General features: G+C 43.4%; 1 protein-coding gene across 3 annotated transcripts in view; it reads left to right on the top strand.

Moving 5' to 3' along the window:
* The first annotated feature begins 992 nt into the window (after positions 1–992).
* The window catches only part of NARF (nuclear prelamin A recognition factor), a 44,544-nt gene continuing 26,986 nt past the window's right edge, over positions 993–18,550 (top strand). The window contains exons 1-6 of one of the 3 annotated variants that reach the window (XM_075903540.1): positions 993–1,309; positions 2,468–2,634; positions 3,440–3,520; positions 5,630–5,773; positions 7,603–7,735; positions 10,387–10,521. In XM_075903540.1, coding sequence (XP_075759655.1) covers positions 2,608–2,634; positions 3,440–3,520; positions 5,630–5,773; positions 7,603–7,735; positions 10,387–10,521 — 520 coding nt within the window. In that variant the 5' untranslated portion in view covers positions 993–1,309; positions 2,468–2,607. The remainder of the gene's footprint in view (positions 1,310–2,467; positions 2,635–3,439; positions 3,521–5,629; positions 5,774–7,602; positions 7,736–10,386; positions 10,522–18,550) is intronic. The other 2 variants (XM_006132395.4, XM_075903539.1) reach the window with 2 other exon arrangements.

Below are 18,550 nucleotides of genomic sequence, written 5' to 3'. Positions count from 1 at the left end.
AAATCCCTAACCCCTTCCTGCAGTCCTGCCAAGGTTACAACCCCCTTATAGATTCTGCACCCCTGCCTCAGGTCAGAATCTCCTTCTTTACCCATATCCCCGTACTAGACCCTGCACCCCTATACCCTTCCTGCAGGTCAGAATCTTCTCCTGCACCCATACCCTCTTCTGGACTCTGCATCCCAATCCCCTACACCGGGTCACAATTCCCTTCTTCACCCAAACTCCCTCCCAGATCCCACCCCACCTCATGCACCCCAATCGCTTACCCCAACCTCCTTTCTGCCCCTCGACTCCATCCCAGATCCCTGCATCTCCTCCATTAATATGAAATAATGCTGTCCTTGACCACTTACTAAATTTTTGGAGTTGCTCCGCCCAACAAAAATGATTGCCCACCCTTGATCTTACAGGTACAACTGCCCCTCTGTGGTCATCCTGCTGTACAACTGTGCCTGCTAGCAGACCTCTCTCTTAGAGTTGTAAGAGAAACAATCGCATTCCAGGCACATCCCTGGTACAACCATACCCTGGACCTTTTTTAAAGTTTGGATAAGAGGAAGCTGCATAGCAAATTGAGTAGTTCTAGCTCCTATTCTTTAGGAGTTCCTGAGCAAATGGACAAGCAGACACACAAACTCTCTCTGTAGTAGAAGATTGGACTCAATATATGTGTACTAGGCACAGCCTTCGGGATCCGAGCAAGTTGGTCTACAATTTAGATAGGTTGATATATGCTCTCTTTGTTTTTAATAGAAAACAGCGACACAAAAAGCTCCCTTAATACAGAAATAACACAGAAATCCTCAAGGAGATCTGTGGTACTGACGCTAGAAAACCCCTTTTTTCTGTACGGGTGGGGAGAATGTAAACGCCTCATTTGGCAATGCGCGAATGGCATTCCTGACGCTCCTTTGCCGCTGTTTGCCCCCTCCTCCCCCTCCATCCTAGCCGTGAGAAACGAGGCTTTACCTCCTCTGCAGCAGAGAGGCGCTGTCCCTTGCAGTTCCAGACAAGTGCCTGGGACTACGTGACCGCGCGCAGGTCTACAATGAACCCTGCCGACTGAGTGGGAGGCTGCCGAGGAAGCAAGCAGCTCAGGGCACGAGCAGGACGGAATGACGGTGTAAATAATAGGTGAAAAAGAAGAGCGCTTCTCTTGCTTTTCTGAAGCCGCTGCTTGCCTTCCTGCCCTTGTCGCTCCGGGTCCCCCAGAAATGCATGGATCTGCACGCTCCAGACTTTAGCTCATGGTGTTTGATTTCCACAAGGGACATATTACTGTAGGTTAAATGAAGTAAGCGGCAAGGTACAGTATATGAGTCTTTTCGCTTCTTTTTTCAGTCTTCTTTCATTCCTTCAGCTGCATGGGGATTTGGTTGCAGCCCGTGATTGCATGTCTCTGTGTGTGTATAGACATAAAAATGTCCCCCCCCTTTGTTCTGCATGTATGGGGCCAAGCAAGGCACTGCGGTTGTAACGATGGGAATTGAACTGCGAGCCTTGTGCTGACTTTGCAATTAAAAATCTTTAGTTAGTGAGATGAATGGTTTCATTGCAGTCTCAGAATTCCAAGCTTAAAGGTGGCTCACGCAGAGCGATGTGTTGTTATCCCCGGGATAAGGGAAGAGAGGTTTGTGTGCGATTTAAAAGGGGGGCTATTAAACACGTACGCAAAGAACGAGACACCGCCACATTCAAGAGACTCAAACCTATTTTTGGTATGAAAAGCTATTTTTGCTTTTCCGCCTGCATTGTGGTGGTGCGAACCTGTTCTCCCACTTCTTTTTTTGGTGTTCCATCAAGACGGAGTCCCGCACTGTCCATGTAGCCCTTCCAACATCAAAAAATGAGCTGAACCGTTGGGAAACAGGCTCCTAAGTCTCGGGTCTTAGCGCAAGATGCAGTCTCTGTGTTCTGCATGTTAAAGGGTCACTCTAGGTTTGCATGTTCATTTCGCGTCAATAGCACGTAGGGCCAAAGCTTGATTTCTCTGCAAAATACAGGAATGACCAAAGTCACCGACCCCCCCAGAGCAACACGTATTTGCTGCCAATTCATGGGTTGCATTCTAAGCACGTCAAGGGGATAAATACCATTAATCATGATTTCAGGCCTTGGATCTAGCACACTGATCTTCCTAAAAGCTTTTCCTCTGTAGTATTTGTTGCTTATTACAATGTAAGCAAATTCCAAAGGCGTGATAATTTTTTAAAACCGCCCCACTGTAGAGTCTGAAGCTAAAGGTTCTTCTCCCACCTACAGGAAGAATTAGCTGCTATGCAGCCAGACCCTAATTGGCTGCTGTGCATTCAGACCTTCCCACTCCCGGGCATCTCAATGGCTTTTGAAAGTGCCAATCAGGAGGAGTGCCATAAGAGGGCAGTAGGGCAGTAATAACAAAAGGCAACAGGAATTGGAAGGGAGAGCTAAGCTGGATTCTTGCTCTTTGTGCCTTTTATTGCAGAAAGCTGACAAGCAGAGCAATTGAACTCCCGTTTCCTTAATTCTGCCTATTGCATAAAGAGAATCAACACACTTCAGTAGTAAGAAAATCGCCTTTCAAAATTGAATAGACATACCAAAAAGTAATACGAAGACTCACAGATGAAGTGTGAAAACTGCACCAAAACGGTGAGTGCTGTTTTCTTATGATTTTATGCATTAGGCAGTAGTTTAATTCCACCCCAGGTCAGACACTTCCTTGATCTTATGATGTGAGGATCCTTTGTGTTTCGAGGGATTGTCATTTTTGAATAAGTAAAGCAAGTCTGGGCTGTTGCAGTGCCTTACATTTATGCAGCAGGGCAGGGCTAAGTTGCAGCCAGTGTACAGTTAAATGACTTGAATTTTGTATAATCTCTAAAACAGGGGTGGTGCAGGAGTAGAATTTGGTTACAGATAACAAGGTTATAGATAGCGACTGCACTGTACATACTTCAAAATGAGCTTGCCTCTTGTGGTCTTCTTTAGTGACAACATTGAAATACTTTTATTTCCAAGAAAGGTTTAAGTATATTTATTTCTCTGGACAAGTTGTGATGGAAATGACAGTTCACGTAACTTACTGTTGATGAAGTTTTTTGTGACAAGTTCTTTTATGCAATTTTCTTTATATTCTGATTATATTTCAAATGGTTTTATGTGACTATTTTATGGTACATTGTAGTGGTTCCCACATACTCTAGAGTATTTTTTCCCTGTTCCTTCCTTATCTCTGCCCCAATGTTAAAAATATACCCAAAATTGTAAGAGCAGTGCAAGTGAACATCCCATCAATGTTTTCCATTGTAATAAACATGGGGGAAATGTTAACACACAACATCTAAAGACATGCATTAGAAACACAAACTGAAGTCCTAAACCTAGTAAAAATATTGTTTTTGAGCACTAAGTGGTTTTAGGTTTATAAAACACATATTTTTATGACTTCTTTCAGGAATGTAGTAAAAAACAGAAAAATGATGACAAGCAAAATACATCGGTTGATGCCCTGAGCACAAATAATGAAAATGAGGAGGTAATTTCCTTTTATTTAAATCATTTAATTTTCCTGTATTATTGCTTTGACTTTTACCCTTCTCTCTTTTTTTCTTTGAAAAAATAGTTAGAATAAGAAATACTTTTATTTGTGTATGCACAGTACTTTTAAACCAAAGTTCTGCATGTCAGAGTTATCCACAGAAAACCGTCCAGAAGGTAATTGGAATAGGTGGAGCCCTGCAAATCCACAGATAACTTCTTAATATCTGCAGATATCTACTGATTAGTTTTTGCAGATGATAAATGGATGTGGATCTAAATTTTTAGTCCTGCAAATCTACAGATATCCACAGATCATTTTTGCAGACCAGATGAGGATTTTGTATCCAAACACAGGGTTTGGTTTTTCAAAAGTGCTGAGCACATAGAACTCTCATTAAAGTCAATGGGTTATGCAAGTATTCAACAGGTATTGAAAGTTGGCTCATTACATTGATGATTTCTTAAGAAAGACAAACTGAAAACATAGCATTCAGTATAGAGCACCCATAAGATAATTTCTTTCAGTGGCTTCACAGAAAAAGCAGAAAAGGTTGAAATGTTTCCTCTAATCTAATCTAAATAATTAATGTTTTATTTAACAGAATTTAATATGTTGGCCTTGCGCCTGTTCTTATTGTAGCTGAATCAATCTTCTTTTTATTCCTCCAAATAAATGTGGTTCATAATTACGGAATGACATGTAGCTACCAACACTTAAAAGGACACTGTATCTCCTCTGCTCCTCCTTTAAAAATAAAGCTTCAACATTCTAAAGGCCTGATCATTCCTGGTGCTGAATGCCCTTACCTTTAAGTGAATGTATAGAGTGCTTTACTCCAGGGACTTGCCTGGATCTGGTCCCTGATGCTCAGGGCTCCCCCCAGCATTGGGGAGCCTGCGCTGGTGCTTCAGCCCCCTGCCTTCCTACCGTGGGGCTGGAGCACACAAGATCTACTAGGCAGTGGTGTGCAAGGGGAGTGTGGGGAGTGTCTTTCTCTGTCTCAGTTGGGAGTGACATGAGTGAGGGTTTTTTTTTTTTGTTAGTGTGTTTCTCACTTGTGTGCAGCCCCCAATTGACTTTTCTGTGGGTCACCAGCCCCTGACCCAAAAAAGGTTCCCCACTCTTGCTTTGCTCTGAGTGCTCCAAATAATGACAATGGGATACTTGAGTAAAAGTTACTCACACAAGTAAGTCAGCGTTTGTAGGATTAACTCAAGGCTAGTCCAGTATAGAGTACAACAATTTCCATGCAAGAATTGATTCTACAAATTTATTACTGGTGCTTTACTTTTGAAAGAAAAAGGAGGAGGATGCTTGGCACTTCAAACCACATAAAAATGTCTCTAACTGTAGGTGAAAGAGGCTAAATTATACCATATAACACTTTTTAGTATGAGAGTTTTAAATGGGTCTTCTGGAAGTCTTTCTGCTTTGCAGAAGTCCCTCTTTTCTGAAACTAATATTATTCCATCCATAAATACAGACCTGTCATAATGAAACATAAAACAATGCAAATTGAGGGCTAAATCCTGGTTGCCAGAGACATGGAATTAATTTTGTTTAGGTCAGTGAGACAGTTTACCTGACTCAAGTGAGCACAGTTTGACCTTTTTCTTAGATTTTATTAAGTGCACAAAACAGTCACCAACATTTTCAGATGTGAGTGTCTGAAGTAAATTATGTAAATAAATATTAGGCATTGAAGAAGCCTGAAAAGGTAAGTACTTAAACTGCCTGTGAATTTAATGGAAGCTGTGCTCAATATCTCTGCAAATGAAGCCATTTACAGTGCCTAACTATGGATATGATTTTGAAGCTTAATTTTAAAACTCCAAGTTTGAAATTTTTTGGTACTCTCTCTCTCTCTCAGAAGACAGTAGTATCTCAAAATGCTTTGGTGTCTAATAATACAGTTTAATAATGACTGGGGCTGAGAAATCATGAGGTACTAACCAGATCATTTTCTAATTTTAAATGTTACAAACACACACAAGGGGGACAGTCTTATGTTTGTTAACAAAATACCAAAACCACAACTGGAGTTTAAATAAGTCAATGCAAAGGCCCTGAAAGTTAGCTTATCCAATCTCCTTTCATTTCCAGAAAAGTGAATTCCATAAATTGGCTAGTGCTAAAATATTCCTTAGTGACTGCCTAGCTTGTGACAACTGTGTGACATCAGAGGAAAGTGTCAGGATTTTCCAGCAGAATCAGAAGGAGCTCTTTCGCATACTCAATCTTAACAAGGTAACGTGACACAAAGCATGCAGGAATTTGTGTGAGAAGAACGATGTGAGATAGTGACTAAGTAATTTCATTGCTCAAGACAAATCGGGACTTTGGGATATAAGAAGAGAGTGATAATTAAAAACCCTTGAACAGTATAGCACTTTAAGCACTTAATCAGTGAAAGTAAGATAATAGTTTACAGCCATTTTCTTATGAGATGTAATCTGAGGCATAAGTAAGAAGCTATAAAGCAAAGCTTGATGATTATCTCATATCTTCAGTAATGTTAAATATGCATTTTTCAGATGTAAGAGGCATTTTGTTTTTTGTGATCATGTAAAAGTATAAGATGACATATGTGTTATACACATTTGAAAGGTATGTATTCAGAAGAAACAAAATACAGGACTATGTAGCACTTTAAAGACTAACAAGATGGTATTCAGAAGAGGATTTTTTTGCTGTATCTTGGGTTCTTTTTCCTCTCTCAAAATAGGGATGTTAAATTGCATTTAATCAGCTGATCGAGTAGTCAATGGAATTTCCATCAACTAGTCAATAAGGGGGGGGATCTGCAAAGCCGAGCCACAGCGGGGTTAACTCACGCTGTGGCTCTGTCAGGCTCTTAATACATTTAAAAGGCAGAGGTGCAGCAGAGGGACCAGGCATAAGCCAGGAATCCGCTGATCCTCAGCTCGCATCCAGTCCCAGATGCTGCGCTTGTGCCTTTTAAATATATTAAGAGCCTTTGTGGGTCTTAATATAGTTAAAAGGCAGAAGTGAGCCGGTCCCAGACTTGAATCTATTTTGATACTTGAATCTACTGATCTTGATTGGCTTAAAAATCCAGTTTGTTGTACTCTCACTCAGGAGGCAACAGCTACTCTTTAAAAAATTATTATTAATTGAAATTGATACTGTGCTCTGCACCTATTTGATGTGTCTAAGTACTGTCAATATGAGGATTCTTCAGAATTTCTAGCCAGTTTTTTGGACTGGTTTGATTGTATGGCTTGATGTGTAAGATTGGCAAATATTTAAATGCAGTAGAATCCTTGTTTTCTTACATTTCTAATTTCTATTTAATCATCTGGTGCTGGATTTCTCTAATGTCTATTTTTGTTCTATCGACTGTCTTTTAAGTGTTCCATTGCAGTTGGTGAGGGTCATACATAACAGGTATCATGTCCTAACTAAAATACAAAGTGTACATCTTCAAATAGATGTTTGTTCTAATGTTAATTTTGCACATTAGTCTTTTTCTTCAACCAAAACCACTTGATTATGCATATAATGCATTGTTGAGTGGATTTGTTTATGGTCCAGTCCTGTTGAATGCCCTTAATTCCTGTTGACGTTACAGCCACGAAGCATCTCTCAGGATCACATCCTTAGTTTGAAGAACCAATTTAAAATGTCAAGTCTCTGTGTAAATATTAATTAAAACACCTATATCAAACACATTTGCTTCCAAGCTCTTCCCATACATTTGGGAGTATTCTGCTTCCCTTAATTATCAAAATCCAATAAGTGTTGATTCTCTAACTCTACTTGCCTACTTAATAAGCTAAGGAAAGAGTTGTCCTAGGCGGGATGGAATTCATTGATTCTTACAATAGCAGTCTTTCCAGCTGATTGACTCTCATCATTGACAGAGTCAGAAGGAAATTCCATTTCGCTCTCAATAAGAAGGATGGTAGTTGTTTCATTGATGATTTCATGGTATGTTTGTTTAAAGTGTAGGAAATTAGACGAGTGACTCTCTTGAGTATGGAGAGGGGAGGAGAAAAAACGGGAACTTTAAGCTATTGTAATAATCCACCTGTGTGCTTTGTCTGTTTTTCCAGAAATGTGATATCTCAAAACACAAAGTGTTGGCAGTGTCTGTTTGCCCTCAGTCATTGCCTTATTTTGCTGCTAAATTCAATCTCAGTGTAAACAATGCAGCCAAGAAACTGTGTGGTTTCCTCAAAAGTCTTGGTAAGTTCTGATTCATTGTTATATAGGGAGAACACAACAGGATTATCTTGCTTCCGTAACAGAATTTTGCAGAACTGCCCAGTAATAAGAGACTCTTTTGCAATTGTTTAGAATTGTTGTGGAAGGGTATATTCTGTTTGTTGTGACATAATAGTGCCCTTTCAGAAATGTACTTGATGCAGGGCAGTAGGGACTGGGAAGAGAATTTAAGGACAGTATTGAGGTATCTTCCATAGACTTCTTTAAGTCCCTTGTTTTTAATGCCTCTTAGAACAATTTGTCAAAGAAACAAATTTCCATTCTCCATCACACATACATATTCTTGTCATTCTGTGGCCAAGGTCTGGACTGTTGACATTGACATTGAAAGTATGTCTTATTGCATCCAGAGTGTGACTGCAGCATGTATAGGCGTCTGTGAGCTACTTTAATTTAGCTAGCTTGGATACCAATAACACTGACACTATAAGCAGCAGGCACTTCAGTACAGGTTGAACCTCTCTAGGTCAGCACCCTCAGGACCTAACCGGACCAGAGAATTTGCCAGTCCGCAGGAGGTCAGTATTGGCTAGCGGGATTACCAATTCTGCCACTGCTTACTGGGCTCTTAGAAGACATTTAAGGTAAATTAGAGCTAAATAAAAGCACAGAACTTTGAGAGCCAGGATTGGTGGCTATAAGCAAACTTTATGAGACTACAGGAAACTTGGACCACATCCTATGATAAGTGGACATCTGGCTAACTAAAATCATGCCAGACCACGCATGTTGCACCAGAGAATGCCACACTAGAGGGGTTCAGCCTGTATAGGCCTGCTGTCGAAGTACCCAGGGTTATAAGTGTTATTGTATAGCCTGTGAGTCTGCCGCTATAGCGTCGCTGCTATGGATATCCAAGCTAAATAAAGGAAAATGGGTTTTTCTTTCCTAGTAGAGGTGTCTGATATGGCTATGAACGTAACCGGTTAACCAAAGTGGACTAGAACAGCTCCCTGCCTGCTGTGGGCAAGGGGTGCTCCTTGCAGGCAGAGGCTGCTCCAGTCATCTGGAGCAGCCTCTATGCACGGCGGAACCTGCGGTGGGCAGGGCACTCCAGCCCAGCTAGGCTGGAATGGCCCCCCACCCTCTCTCCCTCTAATTGGTTAACCGGTTAAACAATATGTTTAACTGATTAACCAATTAAACAAAGATTTTACATCCCTAGTGTCTGCTAACCCTGGATTTAGAAGAGAACTAGTTACATGTAGGCTGTCTCATTGGGGCAGGAAATTGCAAATGCACAGGAGTAGGATGACCGGCTTTTCAAAAGGCAAAAGCACCACGCATGTGACCCCACTCTTGTCTGTGCCCCTGCTCTTGCTGTTCCTCTTCCCCCGAGGCCATGCCTCTGATCAGGCCAAAAGCTGGAGCCACCCAGGAAACCTTAGCTGCTGTGGGGAGTCCTGAACCTTCCACCTGCCCTGAGTGTGGGGTCATGGTGCCCAAGAGCAGCTCCTAGCATGTGACCCTGCCCTTTCTACTCCCATGGGCACGTTGTAGGGCCTGGGGCTCCCCATACCACCCTGGGCTCCCTATGTGGCTCTTACATGGCGGAGGTCTGGCTTCCAGCCTGGTCAGAAGGTGGAGACATTGAGGGAGAGGAGTAGCAAGGGGTGGGGCCTTGTGTGGAGGGCCTAAAGTCCACCTCAGCTCCATGCACCTGGGAGATGCTGGTGCCACCCTGATGCTCAGGCAGGCATGAAGCAGCGCCACAGAAATCTGGGACAAATGCTGTCCCAGAGTCATTCCGTTCAGGCCTGGAAATTGAACTCTGCATTTAGGGACTGTTCTGCCCCAGAATGACTGATCTGAAGCATAGCTGCATTCTCCTCTATTTTCATCACTACCAAAGAGAGCTCCTACCAAGTATTTTTTCAGATTTTTTTTTTTTTTTTTTTTTTTTTTTAAACTCCTATGTGACTGAAACTGAAGAATAGCATAGAAGGGGCAAAAATGTGTGCTGAGGATACTGAGGAGAAACCTTTCTCCTTATTTGCTATAACTGTCTAAAGACAAAGTAAGTTTGGAAAGGAATATTACAAATTGTTTAAAAAAGAAGCCCATTCTGAACCACTTTGCAGCCTTTGAGTGTCACTAGTGGGTCTCCTTGTAAAAGGCCAATGTGAAGTAAGGACCCATCTGTCAAGTACTGCAATGTGTGAAGTTTTTCCAAATGAAATGAGAAGGAAGCCCCAATTTTGAGGGATTGTTTTGAAAGAAACTAGGAAATTCTAGGTATAGAAAAGATAATGGATGATTAGAAATAACAGCAGTGACTGACACAAGTCTAATTTCCAGTACATGGAGGAAATTCTGGCTACATTGTGGTCAATAGGAGTTTGTCATTCAGCACAGTGAAGTCAGGATTTACCATGTAACTTTACACCTTGTACTGTTAAACAAGGTGCTTTCAGATTTATGGCTTTTCTTGTTAAAGTATGTTGGTGGGTTTTTTAAAAAACGTTGCCAAAAACTGGTGGGCTAGGATGTCCCACTGTTTCTTTGAGTTTTTAAAAGTTATTTAAAAGCGTGGAGATGGGGAAGAAGATCTGTGAAATGAAAAACACTAAAGGAGTTAATTCATTACGTATTCTTGTCCCTCTGTTTCTTAGGGGTGCATTATGTATTTGACACAACTATAGCTGCTGATTTCAGTATCCTGGAGAGTCAGAAGGAATTTATTCAGCGGTATCGACAGCAGAACCAGGAGGAACATGCCTTGCCAATGTTTGCCTCTGCTTGCCCTGGTGAGAAATCAAGTTCCTAACTGTAGTATTGTACAGTCCCCCAGTTATTACTACTAAAATAAAAATAATGCCATTCTAGTTGTCCCCTGTAGTGTGTAAAGGTTTTTGGTCTGTATTTCAAGGATTCTGAATCTTACAGCATACATGCTCCACTCTTGTATGTAGTAATAATACGTGATAGCAGTAAGGTGACCAGATGTCCTCCTTTGAGGACAGTCCTTCTGAGGGGCTTGTCCTCCCCAATAATTATGTCCTCCTTCTTGTCCTACTTTGCCACAAAAAAAAAAAAATCCCGCTTTTTTTTTTTTTTTTTTCTCCGACCAAAAAATAGCATCTGTCCGGTATTTTTTGGGAGACCATCTGGCAACCCTAATATACAAGTATGTTGTTTGTTTGTTTTGTCAACTCAGTGTCCTCCTCGCGCAATTTCAAATTCTGGTCACCTTAGATAGCAGTGACAGATTACTCTTTGGCCTGTGCCCCGTGGTCCCAGTCATTTGGGAATCAGGAGGGTTGGGGCTTCTGAAGCTGCGGAGGTGGGGGGTGAGATTTGGGGGGGGCCCAGAGCAGAGCTAGAGATAGTGCTGAGCTGGGCTCTGCCGTACCCCCCCATAACATTCCTCCAGGCCCCATGGAGAGCGGGGGGTGCCCCACAGTTTCAGGACCATCGCCCTAGGCTTTGGTAAGAGCTACCAAGGCAGCTGTGGGGAGTCCCAGTTTGGTAGGGGGCCAGAGTGCCTGAGAGCAGCTCCCAGCTCTTGTGCCTGCCCTTGGCACGTGGGAGGTCCAGGGCTCCTCTCAGTGACCCGGTCTCCTGGGGCAGCTCTTACAATGGGCCAGCTTCTGGCAAGGCCAAGGGGTAAAGAGGAGTAGCAGGAGGTGGTATCCCATGGTGGGGGGCGATACACTGGGGGCCTGAACACAAAGAATTTCAGGCCCCTTACTAAATCATGCTTGGCATCTATAATGCTGATCAAATGTTTTGCAGACACAGAACTAGATTCAGCCCTGGGCTTAACAGTCTGCTGGGATGGCAGAAAATGTGCGTGGGGACAGGGGTTTGGTACCGCAAGTCACACGCAGCTGCTTATCTGCCAGGGAGCTGGCCCAGCCACAGAAGTGAGCACTGTAGATAGGGAGAGTGTGGTCAGGTTGGACATGGACTGTGCTGATCATTGCCTCCCCTAGGCAATTTGACATGGGGATTGTCATAGGGAGCCCCAACTGCAGGTTAAAGTTGTTGTCACTCTGCAGAAATGTGAGAGGTAAGAAGTGCAAATACTGTCTTCCCTCCCCTGAGTGTGAATTCTACCAAGATCTCTTGTATGTTGTTGATTTAGAAGCTTCAGGGTGTAGCCAAGTTAGTGTGTACAAGATAAACTTAAAAAACAACAAATGGTCTGGTAGCACTTTATAGACAAACAATACATGTAGATGGTATCAGGAGCTTTCGTGGCACAGCCCACTTCAGATAACCAGAGATTTGAGTTTAGGATGTGCAGACCCAAAAAAATAGAGCGGGGGGGAGGGAGGGAGAGGAGGAAAAAAGGAGGAGGGTGGGAGACAGTGAGCTAGAGAAAATCAGTAAATACCTGAAGATTGGGTGGTTAAAACGAAGCAGATACTATCAATTGACTTTGATTCTTATCATTCCTGACATAGGAGTCTACACAATCGTTCCTGGCATAGGAGTCTACCCAAAGAGCTGTTTGCACCTTCAATGACTGTTAAGTTGATAGTGCCCCAACCATCCTTCATCACGATTGAATCCATTAGCATGTGAATTGAATTTGAGGATGAACTCTAATTCCAATGTTTCTCTTTGTATCTGGCTAGTAGAACTGGTTTGTGACAAGGCAGCCACTTGAAGATCTTTTAAACAGTGATTAGGAAGATTAAAGTGTTCCCCAATAGATTTCTGTATATTTCCTTTACGTGTATTTGATTGGTGTCCATTGATTCTTTCCTGCAGAGACTGTCCACTTTGTCCAATATATATAGCAGTGGGGCATTGCTGGCATTTGATGGCATAGATCAAATTACTGGATGTGCAGTCAAAATGACCTTTTGATTTGGTAGCTTATGATGTTGGCTCTAGTGATGAATTTGCTAGTATAGATATGTGGGCAGAGTCGGTATAGTGTTTGGTTGTAGGGCTGGGTTTCCTGGATGCTTACGATGTGGTTGTGTGGCATGATTACTGGAAAGAATTTGTTTCAGGTTGGGGGCATGTCTGTAAATAAGAATAGACTTTTCTCCCAAGAGTGAGGGATCATTTTCCAAGACAAGTTGTAGATTGTGTATAATGCGCTGGAGAGGTCTGAGTTGTAGATTATAGGTAATAACAAGTAGATTTCTGTTTTCTCTTTTGGGTCTGTCTTGAAGTAGTTCATGTCTGGGTATGTTTTTGGCTCTGTCAGTTTTTTTTTTTTTTTTTTCACTTCTCCAGGTGGGTATTTCTGTTTTAGGAATGCTCTGTAAAGATTCTGTAGGTGTTTGTCTCTGTCTGTGGGTTTGGAGCAAATCTGGTTGTAACTTAGGGCTTGGCTGTATACAATAGACTGAGAAATGTGTCTGGGATGGAAGCTGGAGGCATGAAGGTGTTCCTCATAAAAAAAATTGTTTGGTGTTCCTCGGTCTTAAAAAGTTTGAGAAACACTGTCCTAAACTCAAAACTCCGGTCATTTGAAGACGTCCAACATCTCAGAAGGAGTCTGAGCCACCTTAAGGAGTTCTTGATTTGAATCATGGTTAGACCACAGAACTTTCCCCACTACATCATGCATCTCTCACTCTGTGGTTTTATCTCTGCCTTCATTTTCTTTGCATTCAAAATTTCCTGTTGAAAAACACCATTAAGAAAAATACACTTTTACTAACTACTTTCATTAGAAAAAGTGACTTCCGTTAACTCATACAAAGTTTTTAACTTGTCACTGGAGCATGGAAGGAAATGGTGACATGAAACTGTGTTAATGTTGAGTGTGTGAGATGGAACAATTATTTTAATTCTGAAGGGAAACCATCAATTTGAAATATCACACATTTTTTTCTCAGAATTTGTATGTCTACTGTTGTTTTAGGGAATACCTACCATTAATAGAACTGAAACAAGTTAAAGAGGACAGTGTTTTTTTTGTTTCCTTTTTTGTTTACTTTGAGTAGTCAGTTACACTATTCCCCATACCCTCAGTTAATCAGTTTAGCCCAGATCCTTAAAGGAAGTTACTCGCCTAACTCAACAGCAGCGAGGTGCCTAAATATGTTTAAAAATCTGGCCTATCTCACCTGCTGAAAAATCCCTTATAAATACCAACAAAGGAGCAGAAAAAAACTTTTTATCAATACAAGTTGTGTGTTTCAGGACATGTTTTAAGAAGTGTCGTACTCTATCAGGAAACAAATTAAATGTCACTTTTAAACTAGTTCTACTGGGCAATATTCCAGTAAGGAAATAATTATTATAAAAGAGATGCAAGGTGAATTACAAATGAATCATGTTCTTCTTGGAGGGTTGCCAGTCTCCATAACATGACATTATCAATAAATGTAAAATGTGTGGGCATGTAATTTTGAATAGATTATTTTCTGGGAAACTATGGGGTTTTTTAAAATTATAATCTTACATTTTATTGTGTAAAGAGAAGTATCTGTGGGTGAATAATTTGTGTATATTCTTTGCTGGATGTATTGAAGATACATTCATGAGTGATTACTCATGTGCATTCCAACAGGTGTGTGCACACATACGTACATGATTGCTGGGGAAAGCTTTTATCCTAGCAGTATCCATAGGGCTAGCTGTGGAGCCCCCTGGCATGGTGCAGCTATGATGGTGAATGTAAGACACAGCCGACTCCTCTCTCTCCTCTCCCTCACTTCCACTTTCTGTTCCTTCTTACCACGCATGATGGTCACAGGAACAGCTCCGGTCTCTTGCTTAGCAAGTGACTCAGTACCCTAGTGTTACATAGTTGTAGATAGTTTGTTCAGAATTATATAGTTAGTTTTGTTTGTATAGTTACTGGTTGTAGTTGTGTTAATGGGGTTCCCCACACACACACTTTAGCCCCTTCATTGGGGAATGCCGTGTTTCCAAGGTTTCAAATCTGCAAGAACTGTGGCAAGCCTATGCCTACGGGCGACCCCCATGTTGACTCTGCCTTAAGTGTCTGGTTGAAAGACACCAGATGGACAAATGCCGCATTTGTAGGACCTTTTGTCCTCGTACCAAGAAGGCATGAGACTACTGCCTCAAGCACCTCGTAATACAAGTGGCATTGCAGCCCCTGTCACCAGTGGTGCGCAGTGCTCCAACATCTGTGAGACCCAGCGCTGAAGAAGCACTCGGGACACAGACACTGGTCCTCCCACCATGCAGGGTCCAGTGCGCAGCACCACTCCCGATACCCAGTGCTGGCCAAGAAAAGGGAAGTGGACAGAGACTGGTCGCCAGTTAAGGCACAGCGCGAAGTACTTAGTGGGGCATGTCTGGCACAGGGGCACCCACATGCTGCACTGCTGTTCACGACACCATTGGCTCCAGCCCAACTGCTGAGCCTGGTGCACTTGTAATCTCCCTGGGTGGAGACCATCTAGAGAAGGACATTGATCTTCCATCAATGGCAGACATGTTTGTGGCTACCAGGGACCTTATTGCCATGATGACCCAGTCATCACCCTAGCCTGCAGCTCTGCATGAAGGGCAGTTGTGTGCCTTCCTCCGCTGGACACCCAGTTGGGAGGAGCACCAGCACAGATGCCGCAAGCTTCGCAGATGGTGGCACCGAGGTTGGCACCATCATTAAGGATGCCCTCATCATCATCACCGCTAATGATTTTGACCACTGTGGTAGGAACCATTCATTGCAACTTCAGTGCGTGTGGTGCCATTGGTTTCAGTATAGCTGACTACACTTCCAATGCTTGCGATGCAGTGCCACTGCCGGCAGTGCTGCAGGCATCTAATGCTTGCGTCTCTGATGGTGACAACATCTTTCATAGTAGCACTGATGCTGGCACCACCTAGATAGCATTGGGGAAAACCCACTGTGCTTTCAGGGTACTTGGCCTCCTCCCATCACCATTCCCCTACCCCGTCAGGGTTGGCATACTCTTGGCCTGGCACTGAATACTCGTCAGTCAGCGGATGAATCAGTGTTTTCTTCCTGCAGCCAGTACCATTTCTGCTCCCGGCACTGACTGCACCACGAGGCACCTGCAGTCTATGTTTTATGGTCTCCTAAGTGACAAACACCCATGAATTGGCAATTTTTGATCCCATGAGCCTACCACCAAGCTCAGGGCCCAGTGTCAAAGCCAGCCTTGATGATGTCAGTTCCCCGAGTTCTTCCTCAGCCTTTGTGGTCCCCACTTCCACACTGGTTGTCGATATGGAGCACCAGCAAATGGCACCGCCTGCCACTCATCCTGTTCTGGGCACTCAGATGGGTCCCCTCCATTGCTTGCCTCCAAGGGTGGTTCCAGCACAGCCTTCTCCAGCTGAGGCAGAGGATACAGAGGTAGGGATGTTAAGGACTAGTTGACTCTCCGATAAGCAAATGCTTATTGGATAATCATCAGGATAGTCGACTAGACACTTCCTTGCTGCCTCTATGAAATAAGAGGGGGGTACTTCAAAGCGAGTGTCGCGTGAAGCCCAGGGTCCAGCTGATCCTGGGCTCAGTGCTGCGCTGCCCCTTTGAAATGCCACCACGGTGTTTCAAAGGGGCAGCGCTGCCCTATCAACTAATCGAATAGTCAATGCATCAATTATTCGATTAGTGAAATACATGCTACTTAACATCCTTAGTCCTGTTACGGCAGCTTCCTCTTCCTCCTCCCAGCTGATGCTGTGGCAGGCATGTCCACCATCTCTCTGCCTGCCACTCTTACAGCCCATCAGGACCTCCAATGCAGGGTTGCCCAGAACCTGCACCTGCAGGCTGAGGAGATGGTGGAAGACTCTGACCGATGATGGACATTCTTACAGCCAAGGGGCCATCTGGGATGTGCTACCACTCATAATGCCCATCCAGACTATCATTAAGGTGCTCTGGAAGACAGCAGCTTCCATCCCGCCCACTGCAAAGGGCACTGAGTGCAGGTACTTTGTTCCCCAAAAGGAGAATATGAGCACCTTTTTACACAACCGCAGCCGGGTATGTTAGTTGTGAATGCAGCAAACCATAAGGAGCACCAAGATCAGTCTGGGTCTGTGTCTAAAGGTAAGGAGCCCAAAAATTTCATCCTTTTTGGGCAAAAGACTTATGCCATAGTTGGGAGCTGCAGTTGCAGGTGGCAAACCTAGAAGTGGTCCTCAGCCACTAGAGTGCCATGGATAAGTTCAAAGGACTGCTGCCCCTGGAGCCCTGTGCGGAATTCTCCGATCTCCCTGAGGAAGTAAGGGTGGTCTCCAGAATGGCTTTATAGGCAGCTTGAACTCAGCAGATTCAGTGGCCCACAGCATGGCCACCATGATTACCATGTGACAAATCACATGTCTTCAGGTGACTGGCATTCCACCTGAGATGGAAACCACCGTACAGGACTTGCCCTTTGATTGTGCAGGTCTGTTCACAAAGAACACGGAGTCATGTCTGCACAGTCTGAAAGACACCATGGGACACTCTCAAGAGTCTTCACAAACACACCCTCCACCCCGCAAAGGAAGTAGTTTCACAGCCTCTTTCACACTTCTGCTCTGCTTTGCAGCGACATGAGGCTGGCAGACAATGGAGCAGACCCAACAGGAGGCATCAGTCACGTTCCTCCTCAGGCCATGCTCAAGATCTCTAAATCCAACTCTTCAGGGTGTGCCTGAGGACCTTGTACCAGCACCCACTTTAGATCTCTCCCACTCTTTGGGAATCATCTATCCTACTTCCACTGTGGTTGGTCACAAATTATGTCAGGTTGCTGGATCCAAAGCACAGTGGGAGTGGGATACTTTATCCAATTCTGCCACCTCCTGCGTTCCCACTCCCTCTGCCTGTCCCTCTTCAAGGAGCCCATCATGAGCAGTTCCTCATGCAGGAGGTATAATTGCTCCTAGGCTTGGTGACGATAAAGAAGGCTCCTCGGGAGTTTACAGGCAAGGGTTCTACTCCAGATACTTCCTCATACCCAAAGCAAAAGGAGGCCTCAGGCCCATATTAGACTTGAGGAATAACAAGCCTTGTGGATAAGGGAGAAGCAGTGGACAAGGTTTATCTAGACTTTAGTAAGGCATTTGATTCAGTTTCACATGACCACCTTCTCAACAAACTAGAAAAATACAACCTAGATGGGGCTACTGTAAGGTGGGTGCATAACTGACTGGATAACCATTCTCAGAGAGTAGTTATTAATGATTCACGGTCATGCCGGAAAGGCATAACAAGTGGGGTTCTGCAGGGATCTGTTTTGAGACTGGTTCTGTTCAATATCTTCAGTTATTTAGATGATGGCATAGAGAATACACTTATTAAGTTTGCAGATGATACAAAGCTGGGAGGAGTTGCAATTGGTTTGGAGGATAGGATCATAATTCAAAATGATCTGGACAAAATGGAGAAATGGTCGGAGGTGAAAAGGATGAAGCTTAATAAGGTCAAATGCAAAGTGCTCCACTTAGGAAGGAACAATCCGTTTCACACATACAAAATGAGAAGCGACTGTCTAGGAAGGAGTACTGCAGAAAAGGATCTAGGGGTCCTAGTGGACCACAAGCTAAATATGAGTCAGCAGGGTGACACTGCTGCAAAAAAAGCAAACATGATTTTGGGGTGCATTAACAGTTTTGTGAGCAAGATATGAGAAGTAATTCTTCCGCTCTGCTCTGCTGATTAGGCCTCAACTGGAGTATTGTGTCCAGTTCTGGGCACCACATTTCAAGACAGATGTGGAGAAATTGGAGAAGGTCCAGAGAAGGACAACAAGAATAATTAAAGGTCTAGAAAATATGACCTATGAGGGAAGGCTGAAGGTGTTGGGCTTGTTTAGTTTGGAAAAGAGAAGACTGGGAGGGGACATAACAGTTTTCAGGTAT

This window comes from Pelodiscus sinensis, chromosome 20 (assembly GCF_049634645.1).
Source record: "Pelodiscus sinensis isolate JC-2024 chromosome 20, ASM4963464v1, whole genome shotgun sequence".
In the NCBI taxonomy this organism is placed as follows: Eukaryota; Metazoa; Chordata; order Testudines; family Trionychidae; genus Pelodiscus; species Pelodiscus sinensis.
This window is presented reverse-complemented; position numbering and strand designations above follow the sequence as displayed.